We start from the raw sequence: 22694 nt of genomic DNA, 5'->3' as shown, positions 1-22694 counted from the left end.
GATAGCCAACTGCTTTGTATCTTGCGAAAAATCCAGTATTTTAAGAGACCAAGCACACTTAAATTAATTCACTAGGGAAGACGATCTCTCATAAGACCTACTGTTATTCGTAATGCTATCCAGGACGGGGTTGTTGCCCCCTTCCCATGTTCCGTACTGAGGCTTAATTAGTTGGCCAATGTTTTTACTCACTCAATTTTGTAATTTAGTTGGCAAGTTGGGCCTTACAAATTCGTATGCTCCCACTTAAAGAGGGTTATTAGCTATATTGTGATGGCCGCCGTATGGGCTAAGCCCAACTATTATTGTATAAGTATGTGATTATGCTAATGAGAAAGGTAAGCCAGAAATTATTATCGTGTCAAAAACAGTCTCCTCATCATCTAGCAATTCTAAGAAAGTCATGGTTCCAAGTGCAACATGTTTTTAATAATAATGCTCTACCCATCGTAGATAGATATCATCTAGCAATTCTATATTTTTCTTCTCTCTGAAAAAACAAAACCCTAAATCCTCCCCTTTTGTTGCCGCCGTTCTCCTCCTTCCTCCCACCGCCACCCATCAACCCCCTACCATGTCGCCGGGGATGGGGTCTCTCAAGACCTTTCTCCGGCGACCCGTCTCCTCTCTTCCGATTAACCCTCCTCCCCTTTCTTACCCACACCCGGTTCTGAATCGTACGGGTCTGCTCATCCCTCTCGGTCTGCGTGGTGTATGTGGGCTCTTCGGGTCTTATCGAACGAGTTTGTTGAGGTGGTGTGGCAGGGTGGTGCTTGGATCTGGCGGTCTTGTGGGTTGGTAGGGAGGCGGTGACTTCCGTTTTTTTTCCTGTGTTCCGCTTTGTTTCCTTTATGTTTTTGTTTAATTTTCGCTTTCGTTTTTGTTTCGTCTCTCTTTCCGAGGGCTCTGTCCCCGTCTATCGGTGGTGTCCTTCTCTCAGTTTGAGAGCTTTCGTTTTCTGGTTCGTTTGCATTTTTCTAATAAGTCAGCAGAAGATCAACGTTGTTATAGATCATGGTTTTACATATTTTGTCCGATTCATGGCTACAATCAATCACGTCAGAAGAAATGGATACTCGTCAATTCATGGCTACAATCAATCACGCCAGAAGAAATGGATACTCGTCAAGGAAGATTCAGAGACCCTCTTATGGATGAAAGCCTTTTGCGGCGAATCGATGATAGAGACTCTGTTGCAGTGTTTCATTCTTTGAACGAGAATTTATTTCTTATGGTTGTAATCGATTTGTATCCGATTGAGCTTGACATATGTTGTAGATGTCGTATGACTTTTTATTAATGATAATGATCTTTTCTCAAAAAAAAAAAAAAAAATTATTATCGTGTCATTATCGTAATATGTTCCTTCTAGGGGTGGGGGAGGCTAGTAGGGCTTTTTTCGAGTGTACCTTACATAGTTAACCGTTCCTCCCCCTTAAAAATTTTCGCCACCCCTAAATTCAAATTCTGGCTCCGACATTGCTTCTAAGATGATTTGTATTATTATCTCGTGTGCTCGGGATACTTCACTTTTACATCTCCTCATTCAATAAAATGCTCTCATATAATATAAGTAAGGCCATCGTAAATCAATGCAAAAACTATTCTTAGTACTTATATGAGAAATTGACAACCACATTGAAGTTGAATGCGCAATTAATTTGCATAGTTGTGCATAAAAATTGACAGCTTGTATGTGTTAGTGCTGTGTTCCAAATTGTAGGGTGACATGGTGTGACAGTAAACCAGTAAAAGGCGATGCATGAGCTTCAATGCAACAAATATAAGTAGATCGATTTCATTTGATTCTAACAACCATGAAGTCATCGTCCTCTAAAGTAGTTGGATTGCGGTGCCAGAGTTTGTCTTCAAACTTATATTTATGACTTATCAATTGTTCTTGTCTGCAAATTCATGGCTCATCCTTCCCTACACCTCATCTTTTTTTCTTTGATTATTAAATTTCGAGATTATATCACCTTGTAAAAAGGGTGGTCAAACCTGATATACATAGCTTATTAGCTTCCATGTTTCAATCTATCAAGTATATACGGGTTTACCCAGACCCCAGTGCGCATCTTATAAAAAGATAGTGGTTGTCGGTTTTGAGAATCCCCTCGTCAACCAAAAAAAAGAAAAATGGTCATATCCGCCATCTGAAAACCTGTTGTTACACCACCTTGTGTGCGTATAGTTTTATTAATATGTTATACAATACGTTCATTTGGTTATCATATACACCCAACTAAATGCTAAGAGATATGGAGTACTATGTATTAGCACGAAATAACGACTTACTTTCTCATTGGTTATAACAACGTAGGCCCTTAGGGTTACACATATATCAAACCCACAAAACTACAAATATACAAGTCTAATAATGGCAATTGATCTCAATATCCTTGGTATGGAAGACGGGATTTTGAGCAATATACAAGGCAGACCGACTATCACAAGATATCGATATAGTAGCCATAGGATGCTCAATGCCCACACTAGACAACAAACCGTTCAACCCCTTTAATTCACACGTGATATGTGTAACCATGGACGGAATTAGTAAGTTAGAGATGACGGAGTCCAATTATAAGTCTACCCCTAATAATGATGGTTTGGTAATCGTTGAGCTAATACAATAGGAGGACATTATTTCCCCAAAAGGGTGGGGAATATGTAAAGCGTAAAAAGTGCAAGTACCAGACACCTACCTCATAAGAAACAACACTAAGAAAAGGACAGTCAAGTAGGAGAAGTTAATTTAATTTATACCTCTTCCGTCTTAGTTATTTGTTATCTATTCGTTTTGGCACAAATAGTGGTGGAACGAGGGGGGGTGTGAGTTAGCATAGACGCTCTCCCCCGCCGAAAATGAAAAAATCCGAAGTTTTTAGTTAATTTTCCGAACTTTTCTCAAATTTACCTGTTAAAGTTACTCGTTTGCCCCTGTTGAAAATTTTCACTCCCTAATAAGAAATTCTGGGTTCGTCACCGGGCACAAAGATCAAGGAATGATAGAAAATGAGAGAAAACAACGATAAATTAGAGAGTTCTCTCACATGTTCACTCGTATAAAACTTAAAAAAAAAAATAGAAATAAATAATAATTAAGTAATACGTCCAAAACGAAATTAGATAAGAATTAACTAGCGCGAAACGGGTAATTAAAAATGTATGACTAAATGCGGAGTAATAAGCAGTCAATAGGTCTTGGTATAGACGGGTGGGGCGTATAAACAGGTAAAGACCTCTAATAAAACGGATAGGGGGGATAAGGTGGGGCACCCCCCATGTGCTTCCCACTTTATGGCAAATGGGTATTTTGTGAGAGAAAATGGTATCCGTCTATAATAAGAATTTGGCATAAGCAGTGCATGTGTTTATTGCGACGTTGGTAGTACTTGCTAGTAATGGAGAAAGGTGTATACTCTATATAGGTGTAGGATTTGGCCTGGCTTTTAATTTTCAACCATAACCGGCCACATTGTAACCATATTCTATACGCTCCATTTATTACCCCTTCGAAGTTTCAAATATATTGATTGTCCTTCACTTTTCAAACACAAATGGTCATAAGATTGTTGACCACATTGCATGACTAATTGACTAATGTTATTTTGTAATAGTGTCACATGGTAAAATGACCTTATTGTTGTACAAATACCTTATATATTGTGACTTGTGAGTTAACTAGGTGGTGTGATTTATCACTTGGATTCAAATTGATCAATATACATAGGTTAATAGTGTGATACATAAGCAGTGGTGGAGTTAAGGGATTAGTAGGTGCATTTATGTTTAAGGGATTAGGAAATTGGAAGAAAGAGTAATCAAACCTACGACTTAGTGTTTAGCATACCCACATCTTAATTATTAACTCTTTGATACGAGTTAGTCTTATATAAGATCATTGTATATATACTACGTGTCTCGCAATTATAGAGCATTATAATCTATATTTTATATTAACCAGATGTATAGTAACTTCTAGACCGACACTCCCACAGTGACATACTCGTATAACTATTAGGTTTAATATAGTGGTGGCAAACAACCCGACCCAGCTTGACCCGTACATGCTGCTAGGCCCTCTTTTAGTGGCCCGCCCTGCACACTTAAGTCATGTGCTTGCCCGCCATCTATACGGGCTAGCTTAAGGCTCACTTTCGAAAGCCATACCCGTTTTAGCCTGCCTAACGTGCCGGGTTAGCCGGCCACAACAAACATATGTGGCCCTTACCGAATCCATGAAGCCAGCACAATCCAATAGGCTGATTCAGGACTCGACCAAAGAAGCCCGGCTCGGCCTTGACCTGGCCCATGGCCAGGTCTAGTTTGGTATACCACCAAATTTCTCATAATAAATAGCGACCCACAATTATGTTGTGACGAAAGTATAAAACCAAACTACCCCACCCCAACTGCTCTCACACTCAATCATGGTTTCATTATAAGAAATCTATCTACCCTTGAAGTTGCACAGCACACATAATAATAATAATAATAATATAATATTCTCCATCAAATTACAACACTGCTACAAAAATATGGTCGGACCATCCAGACCACAATTTGTGTTATTCGGGTCATCAATAGTACAGTTTAGCTTCAGTAATGGCGGCTGGGGCGCCAACCTCGCCGATATTTATGCTCGAAAGGTTTACTACATTTTTCTACAGTTTTTTTTTTTTTTTTTAATTTTTTGATGCATTTGGTTAAAGTAGGGTTTTGCTTATGTATTTGGAGTAGTATTTGATTATTAGGAACTGAATGTGATATATTGTCGAGAGTAATGCTATAGACAGTCTCTTTCGGGTCTTCTCCCTTTTTCCACAAACTGATAATTAATACTCATGGTAGCCACTTGCATATGGTATTTATTTGTCTGTGAGGATAGAAGACCCGAAAGAGAAGGTCGTTAGCATTGCTTTTTTGTCGAAGTTTGCGTATAGTTGTATATCAGTATAAGTGTAGAGTCAATGTTAGAAATAAAAGGGTTGGAGCAGTGGCGGAGCCAGGATTTGTCGTAAGAGAGGCGAATGAGTAATGTCATAAGGGAAAGTTGGAAATTTCTTGAAATTTTAACTAGAAATTTCAAACTTTTCATTTTTGAGCCGGGGCGAGTACCCCTGCTAACCCCCCTCGCTCCACCGTTGGAGGAGCTGTCGTTCCTTTGGACAAGGAAAATTTTGGAACTTTTAATTAAAATTCCTGATTAATTTCTAGTTTACTTTATTCTACTCCCTTCGTGTCAATCATTTGTTTACCGTTGACTAAAATACTCTTCACAAATAATATAGTAAAAGGTAAATACATGATTGAGACGAAGGAGTATTCAATTTTCGCCTCCTAATTTCAAATACTGCAGCTGCCACTGTGTGAAGTTTTTTTAAATTGGCTGATGTATACATGCAGTTTGGTGGTTGGAGGTTGGAGACGAAGGAGTATTAGTTCTTTTTGTTTTAGTTTAGGATTATATGATGATGACTTGGTTTTTCCTTTGTGATTTTGCTTTTAATTATGGCCCCTACAAAAAGATCGCCTTTTCGACACTTGCATAATGACATACATTCGACTCTTTACCCAATTATAGGCGGAGTCATTACACATTTTGGTGGAAATGGAAGAAAGTGGAAAACTTGCTTTTAAATTGACACCAATGTACTTAAAATTATGAACTAAAATGCTGAGTTAGACGGGGGAATTGAGCAATTGCAAGGACTAGGGACCATTTCTCAAGTAGCAAGAAACCAATTAGTAAGCTGTGTATGAATCATGGAAGTGCAATACAACAAGAAACAACTTAATTTTTTCGTAACCCAATTCAAAGTGTAAAGTTAAATGTCTAAGCTTTGAAGAGATCATTTTCATACGGACAGTTCTAACAATCTCGAGAGTAGTGTGGATGAAAATAGGTTGTAGGAGTTGTATGTGCAGCGTTTAAGCTCTTTGACCTTGTGTTGTTGTGAACAATGAAATGCTGCGCAGTGTAATGGATTTCTTGTTTTTCTACCACGGGGTTACACGTTGAGGAGGGAAGGGCAGGGGAGGGAAGGAAGATGACGTCTTTCAAACAAACCTTTCCAATGTCGGAAGGATTTTTGTTGGACTTATAGAAGGTGAAATGGAACCTTCTCCTATCCCTCCAACTCAACTTGCTAACCTAAGGGAATTTGTTCACCTCCCTTTCCCTCCCCTTCCTTTCAGATAACTCTCAAGGATAAACTATATTTTGTTCACAGCAGTAGGTTGGTGGAACTATTTCCAGAGTTGAAATGTCATTATCGTTTAAGGCAGTACAGGCATGAACTTGCTTTAATCAGCTTTAAATGTCAATTTATAACTGCTGAAAAAAAAAAAGCTGCCGAGTATTCTTTGATGATATCATGCTCAAATTATAACGTTCGTAGAAGAATTTGTGGACAGGTTAGAGATGCAGCAAACCACTTGCTAAATGGTTAATTTATACGAAAGTGGCTTTATATTCGCTGACCAAAAGTTCATCTTCACCGTTTATTAAGTAGTCCCACTTATTCCAAAGTAGTAACATTTTTTAGGGATTACTTATTGCTAGCTTTTTCTAAAGTACATGCCATTGAGGTCCTTTACACTAGAAGTCAGTGATTGCTTATGGTATACCTGTTAGAAATGTCTTTTGCGAGATGACTTGTTTTGTTATCAGTTGTAGAATTGACTTTGAGCTGACTGAGGTTATATCTGTATGTTCAGAAATGTAGCAGCCAAAACTGTTTTAGCATTTTAAGTCTTAGCATTAGGTTAACCTGCTTCTATCTTCACTGCACCGATGCTCTCACTACTTTATGAGAAACAACACCTTTGTGATTTGCCATGTGATGTGTGATATATGAAGAGGCCTTTAAGTTAGCTTATGTTCTTATGAAACTGTATTACTTGTGGTTCCTAGTATATTCCATTTATCTTTTTAAATTTCCCATCTTTATTTTCCTTCTCTAATTCATCATGTCTCTTGTTTTATGTATTGCTGGGAAAAATGCGTGTTTTCTATTTTCGGCCTTATAATGACATGTTGCCTCCTGATATGACCAGGCAGACATACTTGTGCGAGGATACAGTGGCTGGAACTCTCGCCGGGCATTGGCAGTCCTTGAAAAAGTGTTTCCAAAGGTATGAATATACTCCAATTTACGCTTCCTAGTTTGCTTTTAATGTTTTGCATAAAGTTTCGAAAACATGTGAAGAAGTGGATATAAATGCAAGTTGAAGAAAAGTGCAAAGCCACAGACGATAATGACCACCATAGGAAAAGGGAATGATTCGAAGTAGGAAGTTTGTTCATGGACGCCCGAGCATAAACCATAAAGTTACTCATGGATATAGGGAGTAATGTTTATCAGACACAGCTACTTTTTTAGCAGAAGATCAGATTTGATCATAATGGGAAATAGGAAGCTGTAACTAGTGTATTACGAAATGAGGCAGGACAAACTGAAGAATTCTTGGTCAGTTGAGTCTACGCTGTTGACATGGTCCAGAACAGCATGTCACGCCTTTATCTTGGTACGCATATTGGATATGGGATTCGAGTCTAAACCCTTTGACAAATTTACCCTGAGACTGTGTTAGCTACTAGATTACTCATCTTTACCCTTCTATTTTTATGAGAAGCTTTAATGCTATAGGAAATAGAGGCTGTGGTGTTTACTTAGGCAGATGCCCATTGCAGAAGCTATTTCGCTAGTATAGAACTAGAGATGGGGTTTTGTGCACTTTGAAACTCCACAATGTTGAGTTTTGTAGTCAGTTAAAAAAGGTTGTAGTGAGGATTGTCGAGGCCTCACTAAATGGATTTTTTTAAAGGATTTCAACAAGATCCTTGTATGTGAGCTACCCAGACTCGTGTTAAGTGCAATGTGATCACAGTGTTTTCCTAGTTCCTTTCTACACTTGCTGGTGTAACTTCATGCGGTACATGCTTTTTGTTGCCATGGAAGCTAACTAGCTATGATTAACTCCATTGTATATATTGATTTTAGGATGCTGCTCTTCAGCCATCATTAATCATAGTCTACTTTGGAGGAAATGATTCGATGGGAGCTCACCCATCTGGCCTTGGCCCGCATGTGCCTCTTCCTGAATATGTTGAGAACATGAGAATGATTGCTACTTATCTCAAGGTGCGTGTATGCTAATATGCTATATTAGAAGTTAGAACCAAGTCATAGCAATGTCTATCTTGTGTTGATTGGAGACACCGGGATTATTAGGTTGTATATGTGTATATGGATCAAAAGCCTAACCTAATTTCCCAATGTGTAGGATCTTTCAGATACTACACGAATCGTTTTTCTTAGCACTCCCCCAGTGGATGAGGCCTTAATAAAAAAAAACCAAAGGTTCTCCTCCTCTGCACCTTCTCTTTTTTTTTCCGTTGTTAATTTCAGAAAAAAAATCAAAATGCTAATTCTGCAATATGTATGTCTGTTAAACCAGTCAGTTCCTCTCAGATCTAGTTCGAACCAATGAAATCTGCGGGAAGTATTCCGAAGCTCTTATTGAGCTATGCAGGGAAATGGATCTCAAAGTTATCGATCTTTGGACTGCAATGCAGAAGAGGGACGATTGGTTGACATCTGTTTTTACGTAAGTTCTCTTAATTTTACTTTCCCTTATTCAAAAGTACTCTGTCATTAACAGAGGCTTTCAGCTACCAATGTAATGTATTAGTTTCAGATTATCGTCAATACAATTTCACAGAACATTAAATATAATGTCCCTCAGTTTTTTCATATAAGAAATGCAAACAGTCTTGCTACTCGAAGGAATTTAACACTTGTTGCTTGCAAGGTTCGCTGAATTTCTGAATTTCTCTGTCATTTTGTTGCCAGAGATGGAATCCATTTATCTGCAGAAGGAAGCCAAATAGTGACAGAAGAGATACTCAAGACGCTTAAAGAAGCCGAGTGGGAGCCAAGTTTACACTGGAAATCCATGCCAACTGAGTTTTCTGAGGACTCCCCTTATGATCTTGTATTATCTGACGGGAAGCGCACATTCAATCCCTCAGACTGGAGTTTCCATAGAAAAATACAGTGGGAATGATTTCTCAGATAACTGCTAGAAATGGGTCTTAAAAATGACGAATTTTGCTGCGTGTTTGCCTCTGGAAACATGGCCTAGTCTGGTTACTGATCATCCTTAGCTTATTGTTAGATCTTCTGTTAATGCACAAGAAGGTTAGGGCATCTGTGTTAGGTGTTTATTTAATGATGTAGCGGTTCATAAACAGTTATCGACATTGAAATTCGCTTTTAAGTTACATAATCGCCATTATGGCCTCTACTGATAATGAGGATTCTAACAACTGCTTTTGTTAAATATGGATATTTATTTTTATATTAAATAAAATTGTTTGGTATTTTACAATACGAGGGGGGAAGATATCGTGTTTGGTCGGTGAGACCTATAAGCTTAAAACTAGACACATGAAATGATCTTATGAAGCCTATTCATTCATATAGGCTCCTTATGTCAAGGTGATATAAAGATACCACCAACTCGATACCTCTAACAACATTATTTTAATCGATTGTAAAACATCTCAAATTATCAGAAATGAATATGTATCTAGCTTTACAAGTTGTCACCTTGGCTAAAATTGTGATTTGTGAATAGAAAGGTAGGGGACATAAAGTGACTCTACCATCTTCACGGAATTTATAGTGAACAACAAATTTGGTGGCATGGGGATTTTACTGCATAAACGACGTTTAAAATGACCTCAATTAAAGCAGTAAAAAAAAATGGAAAAGATTTTCGCTAGAAGGAGGGCTTGAACCTCCGACCTTGTGGTTAACAGCCACACGCTCTAACCAACTGAGCTATTCCAGCTATTTGCTAAATGTTTCACCTAGGTCATTTAAATCCCGATTATTTAAAGCGCATAATTTACAAGAATCCTTGCTTTATTTTTTGGTGGTCACTACTCACTATTCTAATGCAAATTGAGTTGTCCTCCACTTTTAAGGGCTTAGATCTCCTAGGTATGCTAAGATGTAACATTATTTTTATTTTATTATTAGCTCTATGTGTTTTTATGTTAGAAATGTTATCTATCATGGAAATCTTCGACTTATCATTTATCATTTATCTTATTAATCCTAAAAAGTTTAAGCAATGACATAAGTGTGTTAGGTAAATGGTAATTTGGCATAACACAGTGAGAAAATTCTTCATAATAATTGATATCTTTATTGAAACGATCGTATGTAATATTAGAATTCTATTGTAGGAGGAAAAAGTTATCAATCAATACTATATATTAAATCCAGAAACCAAGGGACTTCAATGTAATTAAAGAAAGTTATACAAATTAATTATACTATATAGTTTTAGATCAATAACACCGTGTGATGGACCCAATTAAGGGATCTCAATGCAACTATTATATAGTTTGAGATAAAATTAAATTATATAGAAGCTTGGTAATTTTCCTAAACATTTGTAAGAAACTAAAACATGGTCAATTTCCTTAAAATAAAATAATTAATTAAGATGGTCAATTTCAAGGAGACTAAAAAAAAGAAGATGTTTGGTAATTTTCCTAAATATTTATAGAAGACTATAAGATGGTCAATTTCCTTAAAGTAAAATATTTTATTAGTATAAACATGCACACTTATGGTATTAATTATTATCATGATAAAATTATATATTAAATTTAAAATCTATGCAATTTTATTAAACTTTATAGTTTATTAGATGTATAGAGATGTTAATTATTAAACATACAAAAATATAATAAGTGGTTTATAAATAATTCAAGTTAGATTCCATAATATATAATATTGCATAATTCTTTCGATTTGATTTAATGCATATATGTAATATACGGAGTATTTATATAAATATATAACCCTCTTAAAATTGCATGCGTAAGTAGTAAAAGTAATTTCGTCAATAAAGAAAAGAATTGTAGTAACATTGGATATAGTTATATGATAGTAATTACTCATTTGAATAGTAAAAGTAACAATATTATCGGCGAGATTAGTGAACGTGGTAGAAACAACAACGGGAGTAGTGAAATAATCAATATTAATGCGGTAATAGTGAAAGTAACAATAATCACGGCGGGAGTAGTGAAATTATCAATATTAATGCGGCAGTAGTGACAGTAACAATAATTACGGCGGGAGTAGTGAAAGTAATAATGATTACATGCAAGTAGTGAAATCTTATTACTATTGTTTCATTTAATATGTGTAAAATATTAATAGCGGGAGTAGTGAATTTGTCTCAAAATTTATTTCATCATAATTTTAGGATATGTTATAAAAAATATATTAATGATAAATTTATGGGTTATGCAACTTTAAGTAATTTATTTAATGAAAAAAAATAATAATGGTAAGTAGAGGTAGCCCGGGCGAAGCCGGGCACCAATTCTAGTCTTAATTAATAGGAGTATATTAGAATATTAAACCGAATTAGTTTAGTTTAAGAATAAGTTTTTACTAGGCGGGAGCATATTTTAAGGATTACCGATTAATGTTATATAAGTCACATTAAAGTTTTTTTTTTTTTTTTTGACAGTAAGACTGGACTTCCTCATACTATAGAGGGGACTAATGTAAGTAATGTCTTATTATAGACGTTAGTACATGAACCATATTCCATAGGTTCTCCTATACTATAGAGGATGTATTTTATTTCGAAAACAATAATATCAATCTCACAAAATACATACTGTATCAAACAAGGTGACTACAAATGCAGAGTTTGAGGGTGTGAGAGGTAGTGCAACAGGCGTTCTAAAAACAATAATTGAGGGGTTACTCTAGGGGTATTATTGGTGGGATTTTACCAATATTACCGGAGGTCTAGAGGTTGTTATATTTAATTATCATGGGTTCCTAATTAGTTTTTATTCGGGATGGTTATGTTGTATTACTACTATTTTTATAGTGGATTATAGTCGATTTGACTTGTGGATTGACCTCTGCATTGGAGAGTTTCGGCCTAGATTTTATCCTAAATACCGTATTATTTTATTATTGTTTATAGTTCTTTATTTTTATAGTTTACTTGTTGGTTAGTTCTTTCCATTGCGGTGTGGAAAATTAACACTTTCCAATAATAATAACAACTGCAAATAATCTTTGGATTTAATTGAGTGGTACTAATGTAGTATGGATAAGTAGATGCAAAGCGTCTTGCTTGTGAAGTAGATGATAACAACATAAAATTAGGAGCACATAGGTGTTGGCGTTGTATTTGATGCAAAGTGTCAAAGGAGAATCATAAGAAAAGCACAAATTCTCATTTAAGACGGATATATTCGTTTTAATCATAATACGGGTAAAGTATTACACATAAGATAGAAAGAAATGCATTGAAATTGGTAAAAGATTTATCTCATTTATACAAATAATGTGTTATTTAATCCAGTTTTTTTAAACGGACATTTATATATCCGTTTTAAAGAAGACTTATAAAAAAAAAAGTGATATTGAAAAGATTTGGTGAGAGTAAAATGAGATGATAAGGCAAAGGCCACTAATAAAGCTTCGTGAAATCAGAATCCAAAGGCATCACTGAATTGTTGTATTGGCCAAATAGATTCAAATATCTTTATCTTTTCTGCCTTTCTCAGTTTTCACCCTCTGCATAAATTTGAGTTGGCAAAACATACTGTCGCTAACTTGATGTAGATGGTAGAATATCATGCTCATCTCTTTTTAAATATATCTTTAGTATTTCCTGTTTAACTGTTTTACAAATATCTTCAACGGAAAAATTCGCTTTGTGCTGTGCCGGCGAAATGGAAATGACAACCTAGACACGATCCATGACGTTCTGTGTCGTGCTTTGACATGACCAAACAATTCCTCCACTTTAATTTTATTTCTTTATATTATAAGTGTGGTCCTTGGATTAAGTAATATATTTATTCTCAAACTTCGGCCCAAACATGATCCACGACCCATGACATGTTGTACTTTGTTGGGTCTTGCCAATACTATATCGTGCTAATATGGACCGTACATGGGCCATGCCAATTTTAACTTACCTCGTATTACTTAGTTTATCATTAATCAATAGTGATTATACAATAATCTCTCAAATTAGTAAGCCAACAAGTACAATTAGGGATGAGTAACCTTAAGTCCGGACCAAAAAATGGATCGGATCGGACCATTCGGTCTGGACCGAAACCAGACCGAAATGCTTTAGGTCCGGTCCTCGGTCCACATTTTGTAGGTTTTGGTCTTCGGTCCGGACCGGTGCAAGACCGGTTATTTTAGGTCTGGACCGAAAAGACTGATTTAGATTTTTTTAAGGTTAATCTTTATAAATTTTCAAATAGTTTACTAATTTACTTTCGAAAGACATTTCAAACTCAATATTAACGATTATTTAGATCAAAAGATAGTTTGAGTATTTACTATGCTTGATTTGGTGAAACTAAAATTAATTAGTGCATACTTTTTAGTGACAAATAATAACTTTCGGTCCATTTAGGTCTAAGACCGGACTGGACTGAGACCGGAACTTTTACTTCAGGTGTTCGGTCGACAAAATTCACATTCTCGATCTTCGATCCGGTCCGAGACCCATGCTCACCCCTAAATTGTAACAACAACTAGTTTTAATCCCGTGCAAAAATTGCACGGGGTTACTTATTAAACAATTGTTATTATTAAATTATGAATGAAGAAAATGTAGAAATATTGAAATTCAAATATACAAAATTATAAGTAAGAATATCAATCGACAATATTGAATATAGTAAAGACAATAACATTAATACAGTCGTTATTACATGAGACGGTTTTACACGGTGAGACGATTTCGTTGTATATAAAAACAACTTACTTATTAGTATTAGATAAATAGTTTATTTGTAGAAATAAACAGTCTCACAGGGTGATACGTCTTACTCTATAATTCGTGTCAATCTAAATATGCTAAATAACAAACTGTTGGCTCAAAATCTAAATATGATTAAAATAAGCTTAAACAACCTCAAACTAACCCATTAAAATCCCAGTACATATCGCCAAAGCCCCCACCTTCACGTAATATAGTAAATCAGTAATGCTAACCTAACATACTTCACCTGCCTCTTTCTCCCTCGCTCTCTCAAACACACCGTCACCAGTCACCGTCATTATATCACTCCCTCAAACTCATTCTCTCACTTCTGTCTCAACTTTATCTCTCGTAAATCTCATGGATTCATAGTCCCTATAATTTCTCTCTATAATCCTCATTCTTTAAACAATATATTATCTTCTTACTCGATAATGTTTACCTAATTGTCAATCTCTCTCACTATCAGCTATGTTGGTTTCATTTTTTGTTCATGTTTCTGTAATTTTTTTCTATTCAATTTCTCATAGATCTGATGGTTATTTTTCTAAAAGTTGATTTTTTATTTTTTTATAAATTATAAAATTATTAGTGAATATCATAGATCTAATGAGTATTGTTTTTTTAAATAAAATTATTAAATATAAGTAAGTATGTGTTTTTAAATAATATTCTTTTTACTTTATTTCGTTGCCTATATTATGTTTAAATTATTATTTTCATTTATTTAAAACTTATTTTCGTTAATTTTAAAAAATCCCATATTTTGAATGTAATCTTCCCCTTTTTTGAAGTTTCTTTATTTTATTTTTTTTGACAAAACAATAGAGTATTTCTAAGAACGGAAATCAAATCTGTTCCGGGTGTAATTCCAGAGCAGTGATTAGTTACCACCCGTGGCTTGTAGAATAATGTCTTGAGTTGAGTCCTCCTTGCTCCTATCGTCCCTCTCGGCCTCTCCTGCAACAATGAACGAACTGAGGGCTTGGCTGTGTGCCAAGCGTACTCACTCCGACGCTCAAGTCAGTAAACTTAAAGGATTAAGCTGTGTTACTTGGTTAGATGCGTATTGTAGAGAGATAAGGGAGATATTACCAGATGAATAGTGTATTTAGGTTATAATTGTGGGATCCTTTCCTCAATGAAGGTTGAGGAGTATTTATAGACCTTCACCTTTTGTCACGTAGTGGCCAAGTGGCCAAGTGGCTAGCAGGTGGAAAGACTGATCTACCCCTCGGCCGAGGGACCTATGGCAGGCCGGCGGACAATGTTGACTCACCGCCGAGGGGTCTTGGATATGAGTACGCGGATATGTGTCCCGGCTGGCAGGTTGTCATGCCGAGACCCAGATGACAGGCCGATGGGATGCATCGGCTAGGCTGTCTAAGTCGTTGACTTGCTGTGGATATCTTTGACCTTGCTCAGTGTGTTGACTTGGTCAGCGGTGCAGAATATGCCCCATCAATTTGCCCCCAGCGTAGTCTATGCCGTGGTATGGGCTTCGATGTACGTTGAGCATGTATTCTGCACAAGTAATTTTTAGAAATTTTCTGCATCGGCTTCTTCTTGTGCATCGGCATGGCTCTTGTTAGGCCGTACCGTATACCATATCCCCCCTCCACATGGATGCGTAAAGGGCACTCGATGTGGAAAAGAATATGACGCTGGCCGAGACCAAGGCTGAGAGTGCCGGTTGATTTTGATTGCCCCCGGCCGGTGCTTCCTAGCTTGGTTGATCAGGTGGCCGGCGGAGACCAGATACCTAGGAATTTGTTGAGGAAGATGAATAGTTGAAGAGATGTGAATGGGCGTGTTGAAGACGCTTGGTCACTATTGCATTGATTGACGTTTAACTGTTGCGACGATTGACATTCCGTGGTTGCATGCTCGACACGTGTACATTCGTTGATTGGCCGTTGCTTCATGGGTCGTGCTCGATTGGCCCTTCATTATGGGCTTTTTCCTATAAATAGGGCGTTTTTCCGTGATTTTGGTCACTAATTTCATTTTCTCAAATTTTCTCCAAAATTTTCGTCTTGCTAAACTCAAGGGCTTCCTTTTTCTTCCAATCTTCAGAGTTTTTGATCCGGCTAGCACTTTTTCCTTTTGAGGTAAACAAGCGAATTTTTCTTTTCTTTGCTAGTAATTTGTTGTGAACATGTCTTCTGCCGATGCTGGACCTAGTGGGCCTGTGTCGGAGGGTCCTAAGCCTCCTTCTCCTGAGGTTGATCCTCAAATTCTGGAGGAATGGGAGGATGAAGATTCTTGTGGTGATTTTGGTGATGATTTTGGTGAGGAGGAGGAAAGGCCTCGTCCTAGTGAGGGGAGGCAGTACGTCATGGATCACGGTGATGCCTGTAAGGTTCGCCTTGACCGTGTTTGGTCCCATAAGCTTGCCAGTTGTTCCGGCGAGAAGTTTTTCGAGGGCCATTTTTCTTCGGTAGTGGGTACGAAATTGTCATCCCTGAGGAGGATCAGTCCGTCTGTTGTCCTCCGCCAGGCCACACCGGTGTGTACATGCGGCATTTGGAGTACGGGCTCCGGTTTCCGCTGAATGGGTATGTTATGGCCATAATTAAGGCTATGAACGTTGCCGTTGCCCAACTGCACCCGTTGGCCATGAGAACCATAATCGGTTTAAATGCGGCTTTGCCTCTTTAAGGGGGAGGCTCCGACGGTGAATTTATTCCGTCGACTTCATTATCTGAAACCATCAAGCTCTGGCCGTGTCGGATGGTACAGTGTGCAAACGGAGCAAGGTTACGTCTCTGTTGACAAGATCTCTTCTTGCAAGGACTGGCAGGGTCGGTGGGTGTACGTTAAGGTGCCGGACGACTATTCGCCGCCCGCTCCTTCCAAAGACCAGGTTAATTTGCGGTGTGAGACTAGGGCGGAGCATGACGGATGGGTCACCGGAAACATCGAAAATGGATGCCGCCAGGGGTCCATCTGAAGGAGGACGAGAGGCTGGCGATGAGGCTCTTCGAGGTGGACAAGAGTGGGATGTCGAAAAGATGGATTCCCCCGACGCAGATTATTCTTCAGGATGAGCCGCTTTGCTATGTCGGCCTCATACCGGCCCTAGCGCAGGGTGAGTGGGGTCGGTGTGAGGCCCATCACCGCTCTCAATGTTCCTGTTTTCTCGGACCTCGATTTATTTCCTCTACTTGACTCTCTGTTTCTTTTGCAGACCACTTTGGACCGGACCTATCTGAGGATCTTCTTCGGAGAATGGGGCTGCACAAAGATAAGACCGTTGCTAACTTGCATCCCAAGGCTCTGGCCCATGATCGCAGGACGTCGCCGAATGACCTTATGGAACAGCGGCTGAAGGCCTTGAGCAAAGAGGAGGCGCAGGCTAGGGTCGTTAGCGGCGTAGTTCATCGGACGCGGAAAACGGCGTCGACACCGGTTCCAACTCCCGTCCTCTCCCCTAAGGAGGTTGAGATTGTTGATATTCCCGATGAGGGGGACTCGGATGCAGAGGGATCTCCCCTTATCTGTAGGAGGAAGAGGACGGCTTCTACAGCTGGCAAGGAAGTGCCTTCTCCGGCCAAGAGGGCCAAACATGGTATCCGTCTATACTATGGCTTGAATTCAGCCGTGCCCTTAGGTGTTTCTGATAAGTCAATGTTGATACTGATGTTTTAATTGAATTTTTGCAGGCCAGCCGCAGTCGGCTGTCGCCCACGCTGGGCAGCAGGCGGTGGGTTTCTCTGCGTATGTTCGTGATCAGGGCGTCACCGTCACTTCTTCATCCCAGAAGGTTTCCTTCTCCCAGCCGCAGGCTGGTGGCCAAAGTACCAACGCCGTTCCTCCCCCCCAGAAGGCTTCCGTCTCCCAGCTTATAGAGGAGGGCACAAAGTTGATCAAGGAGCTGGCGAGGTGGAACGTGGCTACCGGGGCTCGCCTCAAGGAGCAGGAGAGGTTTATTGCTCGAGCTGTTTCCGAGCGTAATGCCACTAAGCAGGTGGTCGCGTCGGCGAAGCTGAATCTCCTTAATGAGCAAAAGCTTAGGGGAGATGCTGAGAAGGCGCTCTCGGCTGAGAGGAAGCTCCGGGAGGATGCCGAAAAAGAGGTCCTTGCTGAGAGAGCTAAGGTCGAGGCTGCGGCGACCGAAGCTGCGAAACTGCTGGAGAAATGTAGCCTTGCTCAGAAGCGTGCTGACCTCTGTCTCCAGCAGAGGGATGAATACAGGGGTCTGTTTAAGGCCCGGCGGAGCGATTCGGGGCAAAGAGGCCATCATCAAGCAAAAGGAGGTGGACATCAATATGCTCCAAACCGTCATGCTCCCCAAACTGTGCGCCGAGTTCCGGGACTTGGCCGAAGATGCCGCTAGGGAAGTTATCGGGGAGCTCTTCCCTCTCGATGGTTCCTTCCCATGGGATAGGTTCGACGCGCTGCTTGATGACAGGGTCGAGGCTAAGGAGAAAGCCGCGGTGGAGAAGGCCAAGGAGGTGGCGAAGGCGAAGATGGAGAGGGAGGCGGCCGCGGAGAAAGCAGCTCTTGCTGAGAAGGCTAGGGTGGCTAAGGAAGAAGCCGAAAGGATGAGGGCAGCTGAGGATGCCGAGGCCAAGGTTGAGGCTGCTAGAGAAGCTGCTGGGTTGCCCACTGGGGAAGACGCGGCTGCCGATAATGATGGCAGGCAGCGACAGGCTTAGGAGAGCAAGCTTACAGCAGATCTGCTTCAGCTCCTCACTACCACGTGCTGCTTGATGAGAACAAGTTTACAGCAGATCCGCTTCAGCTGTTCGAGGGCCAATTACTCAGCCCTGCCTCCCCGCTATCTCTTGATGTATGAACATAATTGTAGCTTTTGCTTTTTGTACAACTTTGGTAGGTTGTGTTTCGGCTTACCCCTGTGGGGACGGCCGTCGTCTGTATTCTTTTCACTTGTAAATTTTGTAACTTATCTTCTAATAATAGTTCGTTTCTTTCGCTTCGGCCTGGCCGAGGTCTTTGTCTTATCTTTGTCAGAGTTGCCTTCCTGTATTCCTAATTGAGCGCCCCCTTTGTTTTCGCCTTGGCTTGGCCGGGGCCGTTTTAGAGTGCGTATCTCAACTGTGTTTCAACGCTTCCAAGACACTTCGAATGCTTTTGCGAGTGTGATGTGCGACGGCTCTTGTCGGTATGACAGTGTGAGCCGGCGTCTGTTTCTTGATAGCGTGTTACGTGGCGTCTACCACTTGAAGTGACTGCGACGGCATCTACCTCTTGGGGTGACTGCCGTGGCGTCTACTACTTGGGGTGACTGCGACGACGCTGTATTTTTTTCGCAACGACTGCTGCTCTTGTCGGTATGACAGTGTGAGCCGGCGTCTGTTCCTTGATAGCGTGTTACGTGGCGTCTACCACTTGGAGTGACTGCGACGGCGTCTACCTCTTGGGGTGACTGCCGTGGCGTCTACTACTTGGGGTGACTGCGACGGCGCTAATTTCTTGATGGAGACTGCCGCTCTTGTCGGTATGACAGTGTGAGCCGGCGTCTGCTTCTTGATGGAGACTGCCGCTCTTGTCGGTATGACAGTGTGAGCCGGCGTCTGTTTCTTGATGGAGACTGCCGCTCTTGTCGGTATGACAGTGTGAGCCGGCGTCTGTTTCTTGATAGCGTGTTACGTGGCGTCTACCACTTGGAGTGACTGCGACGGCGTCTACCTCTTGTGGTGGCCGTGGCGTCTACTACTTGGGGTGACTGCGACGGCGCTAATTTCTTGATGGAGACCGCCGCTCTTGTCGGTATGCGGTGTGGCGTACGCTTCTTGATGGAGACCGCTCTTGTCGGTATGACGGTGTGAGCGGCGTACATTTCTTGATAGAGGCTGCCGCTCTTGTCGGTATGACGGTGTGGCAGCGTCATTTCTTGATAGCGTGTTACGTGGCGTCTACCACTTGGGTGGCTGCGACGGCGTCTACCTCTTGGGGTGGCTAGTGGCGTCTACTACTTGGGGTGGCTGCGACGGCGCTAATTTCTTGATGAAGAGGCCGCTCTTGTCGGTATGACAGTGTGAGCGGCGTCTGTTTCTTGATAGCGTGTTACGTGGCGTCTACCACTTGGGTATTTGCGACGGCGTCTACCTCTTGGGGTGCTGTAGTGGCGTCTACTACTTGGGGTGGCTGCGACAGCGCTAATTTCTTGATGGGCTGCCGCTCTTGTCGGTATGACAAGTGTGGCGGCGTCGTTTCTTGATAGAGCTGCCGCTCTTGTCGGTATGACGGTGTGAGCGGCGTCTGTTTCTTGATAGCGTGTTACGTGGCGTCTACCACTTGGAGTGACTGCGACGGCGTCTACCTCTTGGGGTGACTGCCGTGGCGTCTACTACTTGGGGTGACTGCGACGGCGCTAATTTCTTGATGAAGACTGCCGCTCTTGTCGGTATGACAGTGTGAGCCGGCGTCTGTTTCTTGATAGCGTGTTACGTGGCGTCTACCACTTGGAGTGACTGCGACGGCGTCTACCTCTTGGGGTGACTGCCGTGGCGTCTACTACTTGGGGTGACTGCGACGGCGCTAATTTCTTGATGGAGGCTGCCGCTCTTGTCGGTATGACGGTGTGAGCGGCGTACATTTCTTGATAGCGTGTTACGTGGCGTCTACCACTTGGAGTAGTGCGACGGGCGTCTACCTCTTGGGGTGCTGCCGTGGCGTCTACTACTTGGGGTGCTGCGACAGCGCTAATTTCTTGATGGAGCGCCGCTCTTGTCGGTATGACAGTGTGAGTCGGCGTACGCTTCTTGATGGAGGCGCCGCTCTTGTCGGTATGACGGTGTGAGCCGGCGTCTGTTTCTTGATGGAGCGCCGCTCTTGTCGGTATGTGATGTGAGCGCGTCTGTTTCTTGATAGCGTGTTACGTGGCGTCTACCACTTGGAGTGGCTGCGACGGCGTCTACCTCTTGGGGTGATCGCCGTGGCGTCTACTACTTGGGGGTGGCTGCGACAGCGCACGTATTTTTTTTCAACGATCACGCTTTGCTCTTGTCGGTATGACAGTGTGTGAGCGGCGTACATTCCTTGATAGCGTGTTACGTGGCGTCTACCACTTGGAGTGACTGCGACGGCGTCTACCTCTTGGGGTGACTGCCGTGGCGTCTACTACTTGGGGTGGCTGCGACAGCGCTAATTTCTTGATGGAGCTGCCGCTCTTGTCGGTATGACGGTGTGAGCGGCGTACGCTTCTTGATGGAGGCGCCGCTCTTGTCGGTATGACAGTGTGAGCGGCGTACGTTTCTTGATGGAGATCGCCGCTCTTGTCGGTATGACAGTGTGAGCGGCGTCTGTTTCTTGATAGCGTGTTACGTGGCGTCTACCACTTGGAGTGATTGCGACGGCGTCTACCTCTTGGGGTGGCCGCCGTGGCGTCTACTACTGGGGTGACTGCGACAGCGCTAATTTCTTGATGGAGGCGCCGCTCTTGTCGGTATGACGGTGTGGCGGCGTACGCTTCTTGAGGAGAGGCGCTCTTGTCGGTATGGCAGTGTGAGCCGGCGTCTGTTTCTTGATAGCGTGTTACGTGGCGTCTACCACTTGGAGTGAGTGCGACGGCGTCTACCTCTTGGGGTGGCTAGTGGCGTCTACTACTTGGGGTGACTGCGACGGCGCTAATTTCTTGATGGAGACTGCCGCTCTTGTCGGTATGACAGTGTGAGCCGGCGTCTGTTTCTTGATAGCGTGTTACGTGGCGTCTACCACTTGGAGTGACTGCGACGGCGTCTACCTCTTGGGGTGACTGCCGTGGCGTCTACTACTTGGGGTGACTGCGACGGCGCTAATTTCTTGATGGAGACTGCCGCTCTTGTCGGTATGACAGTGTGAGCCGGCGTCTGCTTCTTGATGGAGACTGCCGCTCTTGTCGGTATGCAGTGTGAGCGGCGTACATTTCTTGATGGAGGCGCCGCTCTTGTCGGTATGTCGGTGTGAGCGGCGTCATTTCTTGATAGCGTGTTACGTGGCGTCTACCACTTGGAGTGACTGCGACGGCGTCTACCTCTTGGGGTGACTGCCGTGGCGTCTACTACTTGGGGTGACTGCGACGGCGCTAATTTCTTGATGGAGACTGCCGCTCTTGTCGGTATGACAGTGTGAGCCGGCGTCTGTTTCTTGATGGAGACTGCCGCTCTTGTCGGTATGACAGTGTGAGCCGGCGTCTGTTTCTTGATAGAGAACTGATGGGAAAATTTTGCTTTGGTCGAAGGCTTGATGGTTTCTCATTAGGTGAAAACATGCGTTGGGGTGTCCACAGCTATTTTGGACACCTCCGCGGCTACATAAAATCTTACGAGATTACCGATGCCCTAACGGCTCATTACAGGCAAACTTCCCCAGTCAGCCCCTAGTTGTATCCATTTGGTCGCCCTCCTGCTGCAAGGACGGACTCTTCCCTTTCTCGGACTTTCTTGCCTCTTTGAGGGATTGAATGTTGCATCCTCGGGCAGCTATCTGGACGTTGATCACCTCATCCTTCTCGTCTTTGGAGACGAGCTTATGCGCTTCCCCCCGGTCCGAGACGTACATCAGTGTTAGGGCCCGGATGGACATCACTGCGTCGGCCTCGCTTAGGGTGACCCGGCCTATGAGGACGTTGTATGCGGACGAGCCGTCGATGACCACAAACTCGGCTAGGACGTTCTTGGCTGACGTCTTTTCGCCGAACCTCACCGGGAGCCTAATTGACCCCAGTGGTACTAGGCCGGCCCTTAAAAGTCAGTATAACGGGTTGGTGCGGGGCTTAAGTCCTTGATCTTGAGGCCGAGGCCGAGGAAGCATTCTCTAAACATGATGTTCGTGTATGCGCCCGTGTCAATCAGGCACCTCTTGACCAGGTGGTTGGATATGTCTAAATTGACCAC

The 22694-nt window shown here is 41.9% G+C and overlaps 1 protein-coding gene and 1 non-coding gene across 2 annotated transcripts; one reads left to right on the top strand and one right to left on the bottom strand.

The window, feature by feature from the left end:
* The first annotated feature begins 4387 nt into the window (after positions 1 to 4387).
* LOC141612359 (GDSL esterase/lipase WDL1) lies at positions 4388 to 9334 on the top strand. Its single transcript, XM_074431114.1, has 6 exons — positions 4388 to 4655; positions 7066 to 7143; positions 8013 to 8153; positions 8296 to 8372; positions 8470 to 8619; positions 8865 to 9334. Exons 1-6 carry the CDS (start codon positions 4545 to 4547, stop codon positions 9076 to 9078), a joined length of 771 nt encoding a protein of 256 aa, XP_074287215.1. The 5' UTR covers positions 4388 to 4544; the 3' UTR covers positions 9079 to 9334.
* Positions 9335 to 9793: 459 nt separating this feature from the next.
* TRNAN-GUU (transfer RNA asparagine (anticodon GUU)) lies at positions 9794 to 9867 on the bottom strand. Its single transcript has one exon. It is a non-coding gene; the product is annotated as a tRNA-Asn (tRNA).
* Between the last annotated feature and the right edge of the window lie 12827 nt (positions 9868 to 22694).

Source organism: Silene latifolia, chromosome 11 (genome assembly GCF_048544455.1).
Source record: "Silene latifolia isolate original U9 population chromosome 11, ASM4854445v1, whole genome shotgun sequence".
Lineage (NCBI taxonomy): Eukaryota > Viridiplantae > Streptophyta > Magnoliopsida > Caryophyllales > Caryophyllaceae > Silene > Silene latifolia.
This window is presented reverse-complemented; position numbering and strand designations above follow the sequence as displayed.